The 13,123-nt window shown below is 44.1% G+C and overlaps 1 protein-coding gene across 1 annotated transcript in view; it reads right to left on the bottom strand.

Moving 5' to 3' along the window:
* The window catches only part of HACD3 (3-hydroxyacyl-CoA dehydratase 3), a 32,383-nt gene extending 27,773 nt beyond the window's left edge, over positions 1-4,610 (bottom strand). The window contains exon 1 of the mRNA XM_020870845.2: positions 4,320-4,610. Within this exon, the coding sequence (XP_020726504.1) occupies positions 4,320-4,406 (87 nt within the window). The 5' untranslated portion in view covers positions 4,407-4,610. The remainder of the gene's footprint in view (positions 1-4,319) is intronic.
* Positions 4,611-13,123: the final 8,513 nt, after the last annotated feature.

Here is a 13,123-nt window from a genome sequence, read left to right as displayed (position 1 = left end):
CTTATAACTGCATCATCAAATGAATTGGAGAATGTTCTCTCTTTCTCTTTTCTGGAAATGCAAGTATAAGTCTGCTGTGGTTGCCACCTGCAAGATGCCCCCCCATGATCTTCGCCCCCTGGTATTTATACTCTTGTGTAATCACCTTCCAAATGACATCAGGAATCTGTGTAACCAACAGAACACAGTGGAAATGAACGATGTGACATCTCATGCTGGGTCATAAAAAGCACTGCAGCTTCCTTCTGAGCTCGCTCTGGGAAAACTGAAGACACCACGGCATGAGGACACTCAAGAAGTCCCACGTATCCTCTGTGGGGGATTAACTCAGGGATACCCACTTGCCAATAAGGTGAGTGACACATCCTTGAAGAGTCTACTTCAGGTCATCATACGTTGTCAACCACAAATGACGTCTGAACAACCACGTCCCAAGCCACAGCACCCAAGTGGGTCTTTACTGAAGGACTCAGAAACAGAGAGACTGACTTTTCTGTATGGCATAAGACAAGATCTTATTTTATCTTTCTGCCACTTGGATTACCAACTGTCCCAACACGATCTCCTGAATGGTTCACCCTTTCCTCCATTAAGGGTGAAGCCACCCTTAATTTGTAAAGCCACACTGTTGTTAATAAGTTTTCACATATGGATAAGTCTATTCTGTTCTATTGCTCTTTGTGTTTCTCTTCTAAGGTTTAGTATCACAATAATAATGTTTTACACTTGAGCACCACACTAGAATTCACAAAGCACTTTCAAATCTATTATCCAATTCAAGCCTCAAAACAATCCTGTGAATTAGGTGTTATTATTCACATTTATTTGTATGAAGACTGAGGCTCAGAAAGGTTAAGTGAATAATCCACGGACACCAGATATTAAGTGGAAGAGTAAGGAACCAACTCTTTCCACCAGACTCTCTATTAGGTAAGAACAGTATCTTTCAAACAGCTCCCAAATAAAGCTAAACACACAGCCCTCATACAACGGAAATGAACAAAAACCTCGAAAAATGAACAAATGCTTTAACAACTATGGTTGTTGGCACAAATCTGCCCTTCATGCTTATCCTGTAAACCAACTTCATTCTGAAAGTAACTGCGCCTTAGCCCCCGTGGACCCTCACTGCTGTCTTTGCTACTGCTCAGCTCAAACACAGAAACAGCTGCTGACAAAGTCTTTTTCTTCTCACTTCAGTCGTCGTTTCTCATCAGGCACTAGCTCTACAGCTCCAAAGACGGAGGAGAGATGTGAAAACCTGACAGTTCTCTGTGTCTCAGGAAGGGAGCATGTCGGATGCCCCCACACTGGAATCCAACACTGAAACTCACTTACACATAAGCTACAGAAAGCAGGGGGCGATAGAGAACTGTCCGACAATCCAGAACCCAGCTTAACGTGAGACAGAAGCAGGTACTCCACAATGGCCTTCATTAAGCAAATAAACGAAATGCTTCATCCCAAGTCAGAATCATTGGTTCCACAGGCCATGCATGGAGCAATTAATTGGGAAGTTTTTAAAAAGGAGTAGCCCCTGACATTCAAAAGCTGGCCTGGCATTCACAGCTAGGACACGTTACTCTGCTGTTATACACGAACAGAATACCTTGATAAAATGAGATAAAGCCACTGCCTAATTCTGTGCAAACACAGACAAAAACACGGCCACACTGCCACCCACAAAACATCAGTCACCCTGCCTCTCGGCCAAAACGAGTGACTGCCACTTCTCTACCAATTAGTTTTATTCCTGTTCTAGTCTCTCTTCCCTACATATGATTTATTCAGATACTCAACCACAGCATTGCTCCTGCTTTCTGACAGCATCTAATCTAAAGTGATTCCTCGCTTCCTGAGTCTGTCCCTCAGTCACCAAAGTCCAAACCCTATAATCAGTTCTAACATTCTAATGAGCTAGCCCACAGGGTATGCTCTTCCCTGCTGATATGAGCAGTAAACACAACTTGTTTAACTAGAGGTGTGTTCCTGGCAGTCTCTGGTTATAGGGCGTTGACTCCGACAACAAATCAGATGATCTGAAAGTCTATGTCGTCCTCTTTCCAGAAAGCTCTCCCAGTTTCAGTCTGACAAGAATACTTCATCTTACTTCTGTCAAGTGAAAGTGAAAGTGAAGTCCCTCAGTTAGGTCCGACTCTTTGCAGCCCCATTGGACCATAGCCTACCAGGCTCCTTCACCCATGGGATTTTCCAGGCAAGAGTGGGCTGCCATTGCCTTCTCCAGGGGACCTTCCCAACCCAGGGGTCGAACCCGGATTTCCTGCATTGCAGACAGACGCTTTACCGTCTGAACCATCAGCAAAGCGATAAAACAATTAATAAAAGCCACCAGGGAATTAACAAAAGAGAGGTAACAAATGCCTTTAACACCAGGGACCTGATTTAATACTCAGCCCCAAATCTATCAATAAACATACTCATGCACAGAACTTTTTGTTTGTATATAATATCCTTCCTCTTAGATAGCATACCCTTGGAAAGCTGAGTCTGTCTGACTCATCTTTGTAAATCTGTAGTATTTCACACATGGTAGGGGATTTCTTTTATGAATGATACTGACATGTTACTTTAAAACTAATGGTAGCGCCAATGGATGCCTCAGAATTACAGACAAGAAATCTAAGGGGGAAAAAAAACTAAACTGGGGACAAAATATTTATTTTTTTCCCTAAAAATAAAAAAGGATTTCTCTTTCCAAAAGAAAATATCATTTTTCCCCTCCACCTTTACATTTCTTTAACTATAAGATATTCCAAATGCATACATTCACATTTGAAAATATACCAAATACAATTAACACATATGTTCATGTTTCTTAACTAAAAGGTTTAGAACGTTCAAGAAAAATTTAACTGTGATGCTTTCATTTGCCCAACAAATTTACATTTTTTTCCCCACCAACACCATCCTACCTCCCCTAAAAACAGCTTTTCTGTTTGTGTTTCAGAAGTATGCCATGATATCACATCCTTATTACAACTAGAGAGGGTCTCTGAGTTTAACTGGTCTACAAAATGCTTAACTCAATATCTAAGAGACATTGCCACGACACAAGGTTCATACTTTTCTTATTGATTACTGTTAGAATTCTCTCTAGAGAGAGACCTTGATCCCCATATACAAAGATTTTGCTTTTTTCCTTTTTCATTAAAACACCCTGAAGCAGAGTAGAGGAACACTGCACAGAACATTTATTCATCCTCTTGAGGTAGAAGTATAATTCAGCCTAGTTTAACATTAAACGACACAGCATGCAGTGTCACAGCCTAAAGCAATCTGGCCAGTACTATCTTTCAATAGGAAAACAGGTTTATATTCCAGAAGCAAAGACTGAATTCAACAAACTCAAGTCTACAAGCAAAGATCACCTATAACTTGCAAGACAATATGCCAGATGGGCTGACAGAACTGAATATAAACGCCTGACTCAGAGGCAGAGAGTTAAGTCGGAGTGAGAGAGGTTATAAAGTGCCATAGATGTCAAGGAAAGTAGGGAGTAAGAACGACTGTAGAAGGAACATTCCAGACTAAAACTTCAGGTCCTCAACGATGGGAATCCTGGATGGTTTTGACAGAGACAGAGGGGTGTATAGGTCCTGAGATGGCCACCATTTAGGAAGCCTCAGCTTGTTCACATGGAAGTCAATGAGATCAAGCATAAATGCTCAATGTGAGTTAAGATAATTTTGAAGTTCCGTATGCAGCTGAGCAAATGTGAGCCCACAGTTTTCAGAAGCGGGGGGAAGCACTCCTTCGGGGTCTTCTGGACTTTAAAATGAACAAGAATGATTTCCATCACTGAATGGCTGGGAGGTGGGTGTGCCCCCCTCCCCCCGCCCGAGGCAGCGGCGGGCCTCTTGAAGGTCCGAGGGGACCGCTGGACCTCTAAGACCAGCGCTGGACATCCAGCCGCGGCCAGGCAAGCCGCTGTCACACTGCATCTCCGACCCAACGAGCTCATCCCACGCCTCGAGGGGCCTCGGCAAACCCGAATCCAGACAGCCAGGCCTCCAGGGCCAGGCTCGGGCTCCACCAGGCCGCAAACTGCGAACAAAGAGGCTGCCGGGGCAGCCTCTGTTGCGCGGGGCTCACGCAGCACCCAAGGTAACTGAGCCTTCAGGGGGTCGAGACCGGGGTCTGCCTTGATGAGGGCCAGCCCGTGCTCTGGCCTGGCCGCCCAGAGCGCACCGCGTCCTGAATCGCGTTGACGCGCTGCTGGCTCTCCGGACAAAGAGGACGGGGTCCCAGCGGGTCCCCAGAGCCGAGACCAGGAGCACGTCCCGCCGCCCGGCCTTTACCTGCACATCACTCAGCTCCACGCGCAGATACAGCTCGCGGTGCCGCTGAGCCCAATAGACGTGAGGCGTCAGCACCTGATTCTCCATGACCACACTGCCCAGAGCGGCTCGCCGCGCCTCGCTGTTTCAGGTAGTGCGCGGCTGGAGCTGGTCAGACGAAGGCCGCAAAGCCCCGCGCTCCGAAGTGCCGGCAGTCCGCAGCCTCCAGACGACCCACGCTCGCGGGCCGCGCCTGCGCAGTGGTGAGCGAGGGGCCGCGGCACAGCTCCCGGCCTCGCGGCGAGCCTGGCGTCAGGGGCGGGGCGGCGCGGGGCGGCGCGGTGCGGCGCGGGGCGGCGGGGGCGGGGCGGCGCGGGCGGCGGGGGCGGGCCTCAGGAGCGTGGGGCGCCGCAGCTCGCTGCGAACGCCTCCGGGAGTTGACTGGTGCGTTATCGTTCCCTCTTACCTTCTGGAGGACGGTTAAAAAATAAGCGTAAAAACTGAAAAACGCTGGAGACTCATGAACCGATCAGCATAGAGAAAGGACTCGGGATTGGTGTATCTGAAAGGTTCCTCCCATTTGTCACTTATTAATTCAACATTTGTTGACCGTCTGCCATGTGCCTGGGCTGCAAAGATAAAACTCCGAAGCTTCAGGAGTAAGTCACAGAACTTGATGTCTTGAAACTCTCAGTCTTTTAAAAGCCGCAAGTAATTATAGACATAATAAGTATGAGATGGTTATAAGGGAAGCGGTGGGAAAGCGAGGAAGAGGACGGAAGAGTGTTCTAAGAGAGGAGAGTAGGCGTAAAGGCCACAGATTTCCAACGCTATCCCATAGAACTTTATACGATGATGGAAATATTCCATTCTGCGCTGTCCATAACGGTAGCCACTGCCACATGGGGCTTTTGACTACTCGAAATGTGGCTAAAGAGACTGAGAAACTGAATTTTTAATTTCCTTTACTTCTAATTGATTTAAATAGTCGCAAATTAATGGCTATTCTATGGGACAGCACATGAGACTTGTATCTCTTTAAATAGGAAGCCCAAATAGAGAGGACACCAATTTCTATCTAATTTAAACTATCGCGTCTGTATCCACTTTCAGCCCCAAGTCGACTTCCAGCAAAGAATTCGAAAGCAAGCAACGTGACAACGAAAAGCAGAAATCTTGGACAAAATTGAACTTTATATTTCAATCTGGTAGTACCCATTTATTTAGCAAAGTCCTGAGCACAAGGATCCAGAGATGAAATGATGCCAGTTCTCAGAAAACATTTAGCTCAGGGAATAGGTCATATAAAATTTAGAGGGCTTCAATATAAGAAATATGTTGAGCTCCCAAAGAGGCAGGAAGGTAGGAGCTAAGGATTGTAGAAACCAGTAGCAGACATTTGAGAGCAAATCCGTGAGAGCGGGGCTGTGAAATGTGAGGAGGAATTTGATAGAGGAAGAAGCAGAGGTAAGGCAGTAGACCCACAGGTCAGGACTCCAAAGTTGAAGAGATATGGAGGGTTCTGAATATTGGGAGGTGGGGGCTTCCCAGGTGAATCAGTGGTACAGCGTTTGCCTGCCAGTGCAGGAGATGCAGGAGACGTGCGTTGCATCCCTGGGTGGAGAAGATCCCCTGGAGAGAGAAATGGCAACAACCCCAGTGTTCTTGCCTGGAAAACCCTGTGGACAGAGCCTGGTGGGCTGCAGTCCGTGGGATTGCAGTCAAACGTGACTGAGGGACTGAGCGCCCCTGCGCACGGCCTGGGGGTTACGGGCGTGGAGGATAGCGGTTGCCCTGGGTCTGGAAAGACAGATAGGGATTGGATGAGGGAAGACTGATTTAATAGCTCTTTGTACTTTATCCCACAGACACAGAGGAGTCAAGGAAGCTTGTTATAGGAGATTAGCAAAATCACATATGCACTGGGCAAAAAAAAAAACCAAAAAACAGTCAGTGAGGAGGAATTAGTAGTAGGCAAACCAGTTGGAGGTGATACAATCTCCCTGTTATAACATAATGAAAACAGCAACCTTGATGGTCTTGAATTTTAAAAATAAAATATTTTTTTACTTATAAAAGTACTTTTATTGCATTGCTTTTAGTACAGTGTAGACACAATTTAGGGCACATTTTAGAAACTGAGGTATAGGAACCAGGCAAATTCGACTTCAGCTGAATTTTTGCATGTTTATACCTGTATAATTAATTACTATCCAGATCAAGGTCTGGAACATTTCTAGCATACTACATGTTCTTTTATGTCAATATACATTTGCCTACCCTTCCCTACACCCCAATAATTACTATCATGACTTTGATTACCATGGGGTAGTTTTGAATCTCGTGTAAATGGGATCAACATATGTACACTTTGTGTCTGGTTTCTTTCATTCAACGTAATGTATTTGAGATTTATCTGTGTTATATGAACACAAGTATGAATCAGTTCATACTTTTTTGGTTCTTGTATAACGTTTCATTGTATAAACTTATCACAAATTGTCCATTCTCCTGTGATGGACATTGCATTGTTTTCCATTTTTAGCCATGTATATTTATGTACTTGCCTTTTGGTGGATATACTACCCGATTCTCTTGGGTAAATACATGGAAATGGAATTGCTAGGTCATAGACTATGTATGTTGAGCGTTTGTAGATACTATTAGGCAGTTTTACAAAGAGTTTTGATCAATTTACACTCACACAAGCAACGTTTGAAAGTTCTAGTTGTTCTCAGTCATGTCCAACTCTTTGTGACCCCATGGACCTCAACACGCCAGGGTTCCCTGTCCATCACCAACTCCCGGAGCTTGCTCAAACTCATGTCCATCGAGTTGGTGATGCCATCCAACCATCTCATCCTCTGTCGTCCCCTTCTCCTCCTGCTGTCAATCTTTCCCTGCATCAGGGTCTTTTCCAATGAGTTAGTTCTTCACATCAGGTGGCCAAAATATTGGAGCTTCATCTTCAGCGTCAGTCCTTCCAATGAATATTCAGGACTGATTTCTTTTAGGATTGACTGGTTTGATCGCCTTGCAGTCCAAGGGACTCTCAAGAGTCTTCTCCAACACCACAGTTCAAAAGCATTGATTTTTGGGCACTCAGTTTTTTTTACGGTCCAACTCTCGCATCCATATATAACTACAGGAAAAACCATAGTTTTGACTAGATGGGCCTTTGTTGGCAAAGTAATGTCTCTGCTTTTTAATATGCTGTCTGGGTTGGTCAGAGCTTTTCTTCCAAGGAGCAAGTGTCTTTTAATTTCATGTCTGCAGTCACCATCTGCAGTGATTTTGGAGCCCAATAAAACAAAGTCTCTCACTGTTTCCATTGTTTTCCCATCTATTTGCCATGAAGTGATGAGACTGGATGCCATGATCTTAATTTTTTGAATGTTGAATTTTAAGCCAGCTTTTTCACTCTCCTCTTTCACTTTCATCAAGAGGTTCTTTAGTTCTTCTTCACTTTCTGCCATAAGGGTGGTGTCATCTGTGTATCAGAGGTTATTGATATTTCTCCTGGCAATCTTGATTCCAGCTTGTGCTTCATCCAGCCCAGCATTTCTCACGATGTACTCTGCATATAAGTAAAATAGATAGGGTGACAATATATAGCCTTAACATACTTCTTTCCAAATTTAGAACCAGTCTGTTGTTCCATGTCCATTTAGAACAAGACTGTATGCCTCTTGCCCTGCATACAGATTTCTCAGGAGGCAGGTAAGCTGGTCTGGTATTCCCCTCTCTTTCAGAATTTTCCACAGTTTGTTGTGACCCACAGAGTCAAAGGCTTTGGCATAGTCAATAAAACAGATGTTTTTCTGGAACTCTATTGCTTTTTCTAGTTGCTCTATTTCCTTGGTATTTTCAGTCTTTTAAATTTTAGTCATCCTGATAGTGATAGTGAAAGTCACTCAGTCATGTCCGACTCTTTTCAAACCCATGGACTATACAGTCCATGGAATTCTCCAGGTCAGAATACTGGAGTAAGTAGCCGTTCCCTTCTTCAGGAGATCTTCCCGACCCAGGAATCGAACCAAAGACAGGCGGGTTCTTTACCAGCTGAGCTACCAGGAAAGCCCTGGTCATCCTGGAGGCTGTATAATAAAAATAATTTTAGTCCAGCATATCTGAACCCTGAGATTTATCAACTGACCTCTATCCAAGGTGGATTGAATTCAAGGCTCTTGGTGAGCAAGGAGACTGAATGTTGACATCTTGCCTCAGATGCTCCATAAGAAAAGTCCAGTGGAAGGGGATTTATCCAGACTGGTTCCACCACCAGTAAGCCACTGGATGACTTCTCTGGGCCTGAGCTTCCATATCCATCCAATGAGAGCGTTAGAGTCAGTGCCCTCCAATAGTCTTCTCAGCTGGTCCTAAAGTTTCCTGTGAGGACCGCTGTTGTGGGCCCCTCTCTCCATGGGAAATACAGTAAAAAAAAAAAAAAAAAAAAAAGTTGAAATGGGGAAGGGAAAGAGTAGCAGCCAGGTATAAAAGATAGCAGAGGGGGAAAAGGCAGAGCAGGAGTAGCCCTGCCAAGCTGAATTAGGAAGGCCGAGGGTTTTATGATAATGCCAGTCAAATGAAAATGCAAATGAAGCACTGTCTGTGTTCTGCTTTCCGGGGAGCCTCCCCAGCTGTCTTTGGCCCAGGGTCACCCCTCCTTTCTCTGGCCACCAGAAGCATTTTCTGGGTGCTTTCTGCGGCTGAAGCACATGGTGGTCGTGGTGTCGTCGCACAGTCGTGTCCGACTCTCGTGACCCCGTGGACTGCAGCCTGCCAGGCGCCTCTGTCCATGGGATTCTCAAGGCAGAATACTGGAGTGGGTTGCCTTTTCCTTCTCCTGGGGCTGGAGCATGTGCTCAGTACATAAGCCTGTACTCCTGCCTTTGGCGAGTCATCATGCACATTCTCCTTGCCCAGCATTTTACAGAAGCCTTTGATATCTATAAGAAACTTTGGAAAATGAGCTATTGAATTTGGCTGTGCTGTGCCTCACCCGGGATCACCCAACCAGATATCCTTAACCGAAATCAGGTTACTCTATGTAGATGGCACAAAGTCGAGAGGGGAGAGACTGAGCGATCAGCCTAGGCATCTCCTGGGCAATGTGCACCCAGTTCATATCCCTGTAACCTCTTAGCTGTGCCAAGAGGCTGGTGAGCATTGCAGCCAATCATTGCTGTAAAAACCTCCCCCTCAGCCTGTCAATCCCCAGTTCAGATGACTGGGCAGAGGGTGCCCCTTTCCTTGAGTGTGGGGAGTGGCCTTTGCACCCTGTCATTTTGACCTACCTGATAAGTCTTGGCTTTCTGGGCTGCTTATATGGTTGTCAGGAAGACAGTTGGTGCGCTACCATTTATGGAAAAACAATGGGGTGGAGAGAGGAATACTGCATTTACATATAAGCATTTGTTTATGGGCAAACTTAGGCAAACTCCAAGAGATGGTGAGGGATAGGGAGGCCTGGCGTGCTGCAGTCCATGGGCGTTGGAAAGAGTCAGACACAACTTGTGACTGAACAACAATAAATTTATGTATTGGGTTGGCCAAAAAGTTCATTCGGGCTTTTCTGTAAGCTGTTACAAAAGAATTTTTGGCCAAGTCAATATCATAAAATGGGTTTCCCAGGTGACCCAGTGGTAAAGAATCCGCCTGCAATGCAAGAGACACGAGATCAATCCCTGGGTCAGGAGGATCCCCTGGAGAAGAAAATGGCAACCCGCCCCAGTATCCTTGCCAGGGAAATCTCGTGGATAGGGGAACCTGGGGGCTACAGTCCATGGGGTCGCAAAAAAGAGTCTAATACACACACACATTAAAATATTACATAGAAAGTGGACAGACGCAAGATGGCGGACAGTGCGGAACTAAAGCTACTGGAGGAAATACCCCACTAAAAAGAGAAAATCCAGAAAGGAAGAAGTGAGATCAAGGAAACGAGGTCCAACATGACGAGTGACAAGGGAATTCCCCGGATAAGTTAGAGGGAAATTCCATCACCACAGTTTTGTGCCAGGCCAAGAGAGCAAGCAGTTCAAATTGAAACCTAATGGAGGGTTTTAAGAAGTATATTTTGAAGAAGGAAGTTAAAACAGAGATTTACCTGATATAGTTGAATATGTTGAGAAGAAAGTTGCACTTTAGCAGTTTGCAGATGAATTAACTATTACCAAGGAAACCAGATCTGAAAGAGACACGTGCACCCCAATGTTCATCGCAGCACTGTTTATAATAGCCAGGACATGGAAGCAACCCAGATGCCCATCAGCAGATGAATGGATGAGGAAGCTGTGGTACATATACACCATAGAATATTACTCAGCCATTAAAAAGAATTCATTTGAATCAGTTCTAATGAGATGGATGAAACTGGAGCCCATTATACAGAGCGAAGTAAGCCAGAAAGATAAAGACCATTACAGTATACTAACACATATATATGGACTTTAGAAAGATGGTAACGATAACCCTATATGCAAAACAGAAAAAGAGACTCAGATGTATAGAACAGACTTGTGGACTCTGGGAGAAGGCGAGGGTGGGATGTTTCAAGAGAACAGCATTGAAACATTTATATTATCTAGCGTGAAACAGATCACCAGCCCAGGTTGGGTACATGAGACAAGTGCTCGGGCCTGGTGCACTGGGAAGACCCAGAGGGATCGGGTGGAGAGGGAGGTGGGAGGGGGGACTGGGATGGGGAATACATGTAAATCCATGGCTAATTCATTTCAATGTATAACAAAAACTACTGTAATGATGTAAAGTAATTAGCCTCCAACTAATTAAAAAAAAAAAGAAATGAAAAAAAAAACTATTACTTCATAGAAAACTAAGCAAATACAAAAATGGTACAGTTATTAAGTAGAAGTAAGATCTTACAAAAAATAAACAGTAATCATGATGTAAAAAAAATAAAATAAAAAAATAAAATATTACATAGAAAGTATATGCAAGAATCTAATAACCTCAGTTTCTTGTGGGGAGGGAAACAGTGACTGAAAGACCAGCAGAGGAGAATATTTTTACTATATACCCTTTTATTCAAAAAATTAAACATGAAAATAAAATTAACTGAAAAGGCTCCTTTTTGTTATGGCAGCTTGGTTTGCACTATGCCTCCAAAAGGTACAAAATACAGAGGAAGTGGAAAAGCAATCTAACCCATCGGATACGATACAGTCAACTGCTATTACATGCTTGTGATCTGTTTCCTCAACTAGGTCAGGGGTCCCCAGTCTTTTCGGTACCAGGGACGGATTTCATGGAAGACAGTTTTTCTACAGACAGGGCAGATGGTTTGGGGATGATTCAATCGCTTTACATTTATTGTGCACTTTATTTCTAATCTAATGCTGCTGATCTGACAGGAGGTACCAGTCCATGGTCCAGAGGCTGGGGACCTCTGAACTAGGTTGCAAACCTCCCTGCAACACAGATTGTCTCCTTTTGGTATCTTGTAGCATCTAGTACAATGTTTTAGAAAGTAAAGGCTTAAAATGTGCATGTTGATGATAATGCCCGGTGCTAGAAAAGTTTTAGTGAAATTGGCACACTCATGCTGAGTGTAGCTAAGGGCAATGTGAATTCATGGCATCATTTTGAAAGGCAATTTTGCAAGAGGTAGCAAGAAAAATGGAGATGTTTATGCTGGTTGGCTTTGTAATTCCCCTTTGTGGAGATTTTATACTAAGACAATAATTTCAAAGAAGAAAGATATATATATGAAGATGTTTTCAGTGTTACATAGAAAAACATTGGGACTTAAGAATGACCAAATGAATTGTGGTATGACAATTCAGTAGAAAAACTATACAGCCGTAAAATAATAAGAAACTAGCAGTATTGAAAATGTTTATGATAAAAGATACAAAAATTTTGATTACAATTTTATATAGTGGTAAGATACTAGGGAGTAACTTGTGTTTTTGTTTTCTTCCTTTTTAACCCTTGATCCTTCCCAATAGAGGGAGCTAGCATGAAGCAACCATTGCTTTCTGGGAGTTGTAACTTTGGGGTTAGAAAACAGGCTTCAGATTCTTCTCTTTTAACCTCAGTTGAACATTCAAGACAGAAAATATTTGGAGTAATATGCAGACTAAATAAAAATTTTCGGGGCACTCTTTCTGCCACCTCCTGATGTCTATATCAGAAGCTTTCTCTATCTCCTTTTATACTTTAATAAAACTTTATTAAAAAATTTCCAAGTATAAGAGGGAGGAGAATGTTTACAGATGAGAGAAATAAAAAGAGAAGCCTGATATCAATCTGTTAGTAAGGAGAGGATCCAGGATGGAAACCCAGGACTGCCTGACTCCAGAAATCCAGGCTCTGACCCATGAGTACCTGAGCAAAAGTACCACTGCCTGAAGATCATGGACTGGTAGATGCAGAAGGACTGGGAGACAGGTTGCTCTCTGAGAGGCCCAGTGTGAAAAGGGGTCAGGTTTTCTAGAACATGAGGTCAGAACTGCAGGTGTTCTCAGTCATGTCCAACTCTTTGTGACCTCCTGGACTGCAGCCTCCCAGGTTTCTCTGTCCATGGAATTTTCCAGGCAAGAATACTGGAGTGGGTGGCTATTTCAGGGGTTCTTCCTGACCCAGGGAAGAACCTACTTCCGGGGAAATAGTTTATTACCTACTTTAGGGTTCTTCCAGGAATCGAACCCTTGTCTCCTGCATTGCTGGCAGATTCTTCCCACTCAGCCACCTGGGAAGCCCAGACTTGTATGAGGACTTGATTACCTCAAATTGACATGGATTTCAAGATGCAGTCCAGAGACTTCCCTAGTGGCCCAGGGGTTAAGAATCTACTTTCC

Source organism: Odocoileus virginianus, chromosome 6, assembly GCF_023699985.2.
Source record: "Odocoileus virginianus isolate 20LAN1187 ecotype Illinois chromosome 6, Ovbor_1.2, whole genome shotgun sequence".
NCBI classification, from domain to species: domain Eukaryota; kingdom Metazoa; phylum Chordata; class Mammalia; order Artiodactyla; family Cervidae; genus Odocoileus; species Odocoileus virginianus.
The sequence above is the reverse complement of the archived record's forward strand: the minus strand, read 5'-3'. Positions and strand labels throughout refer to the sequence as shown.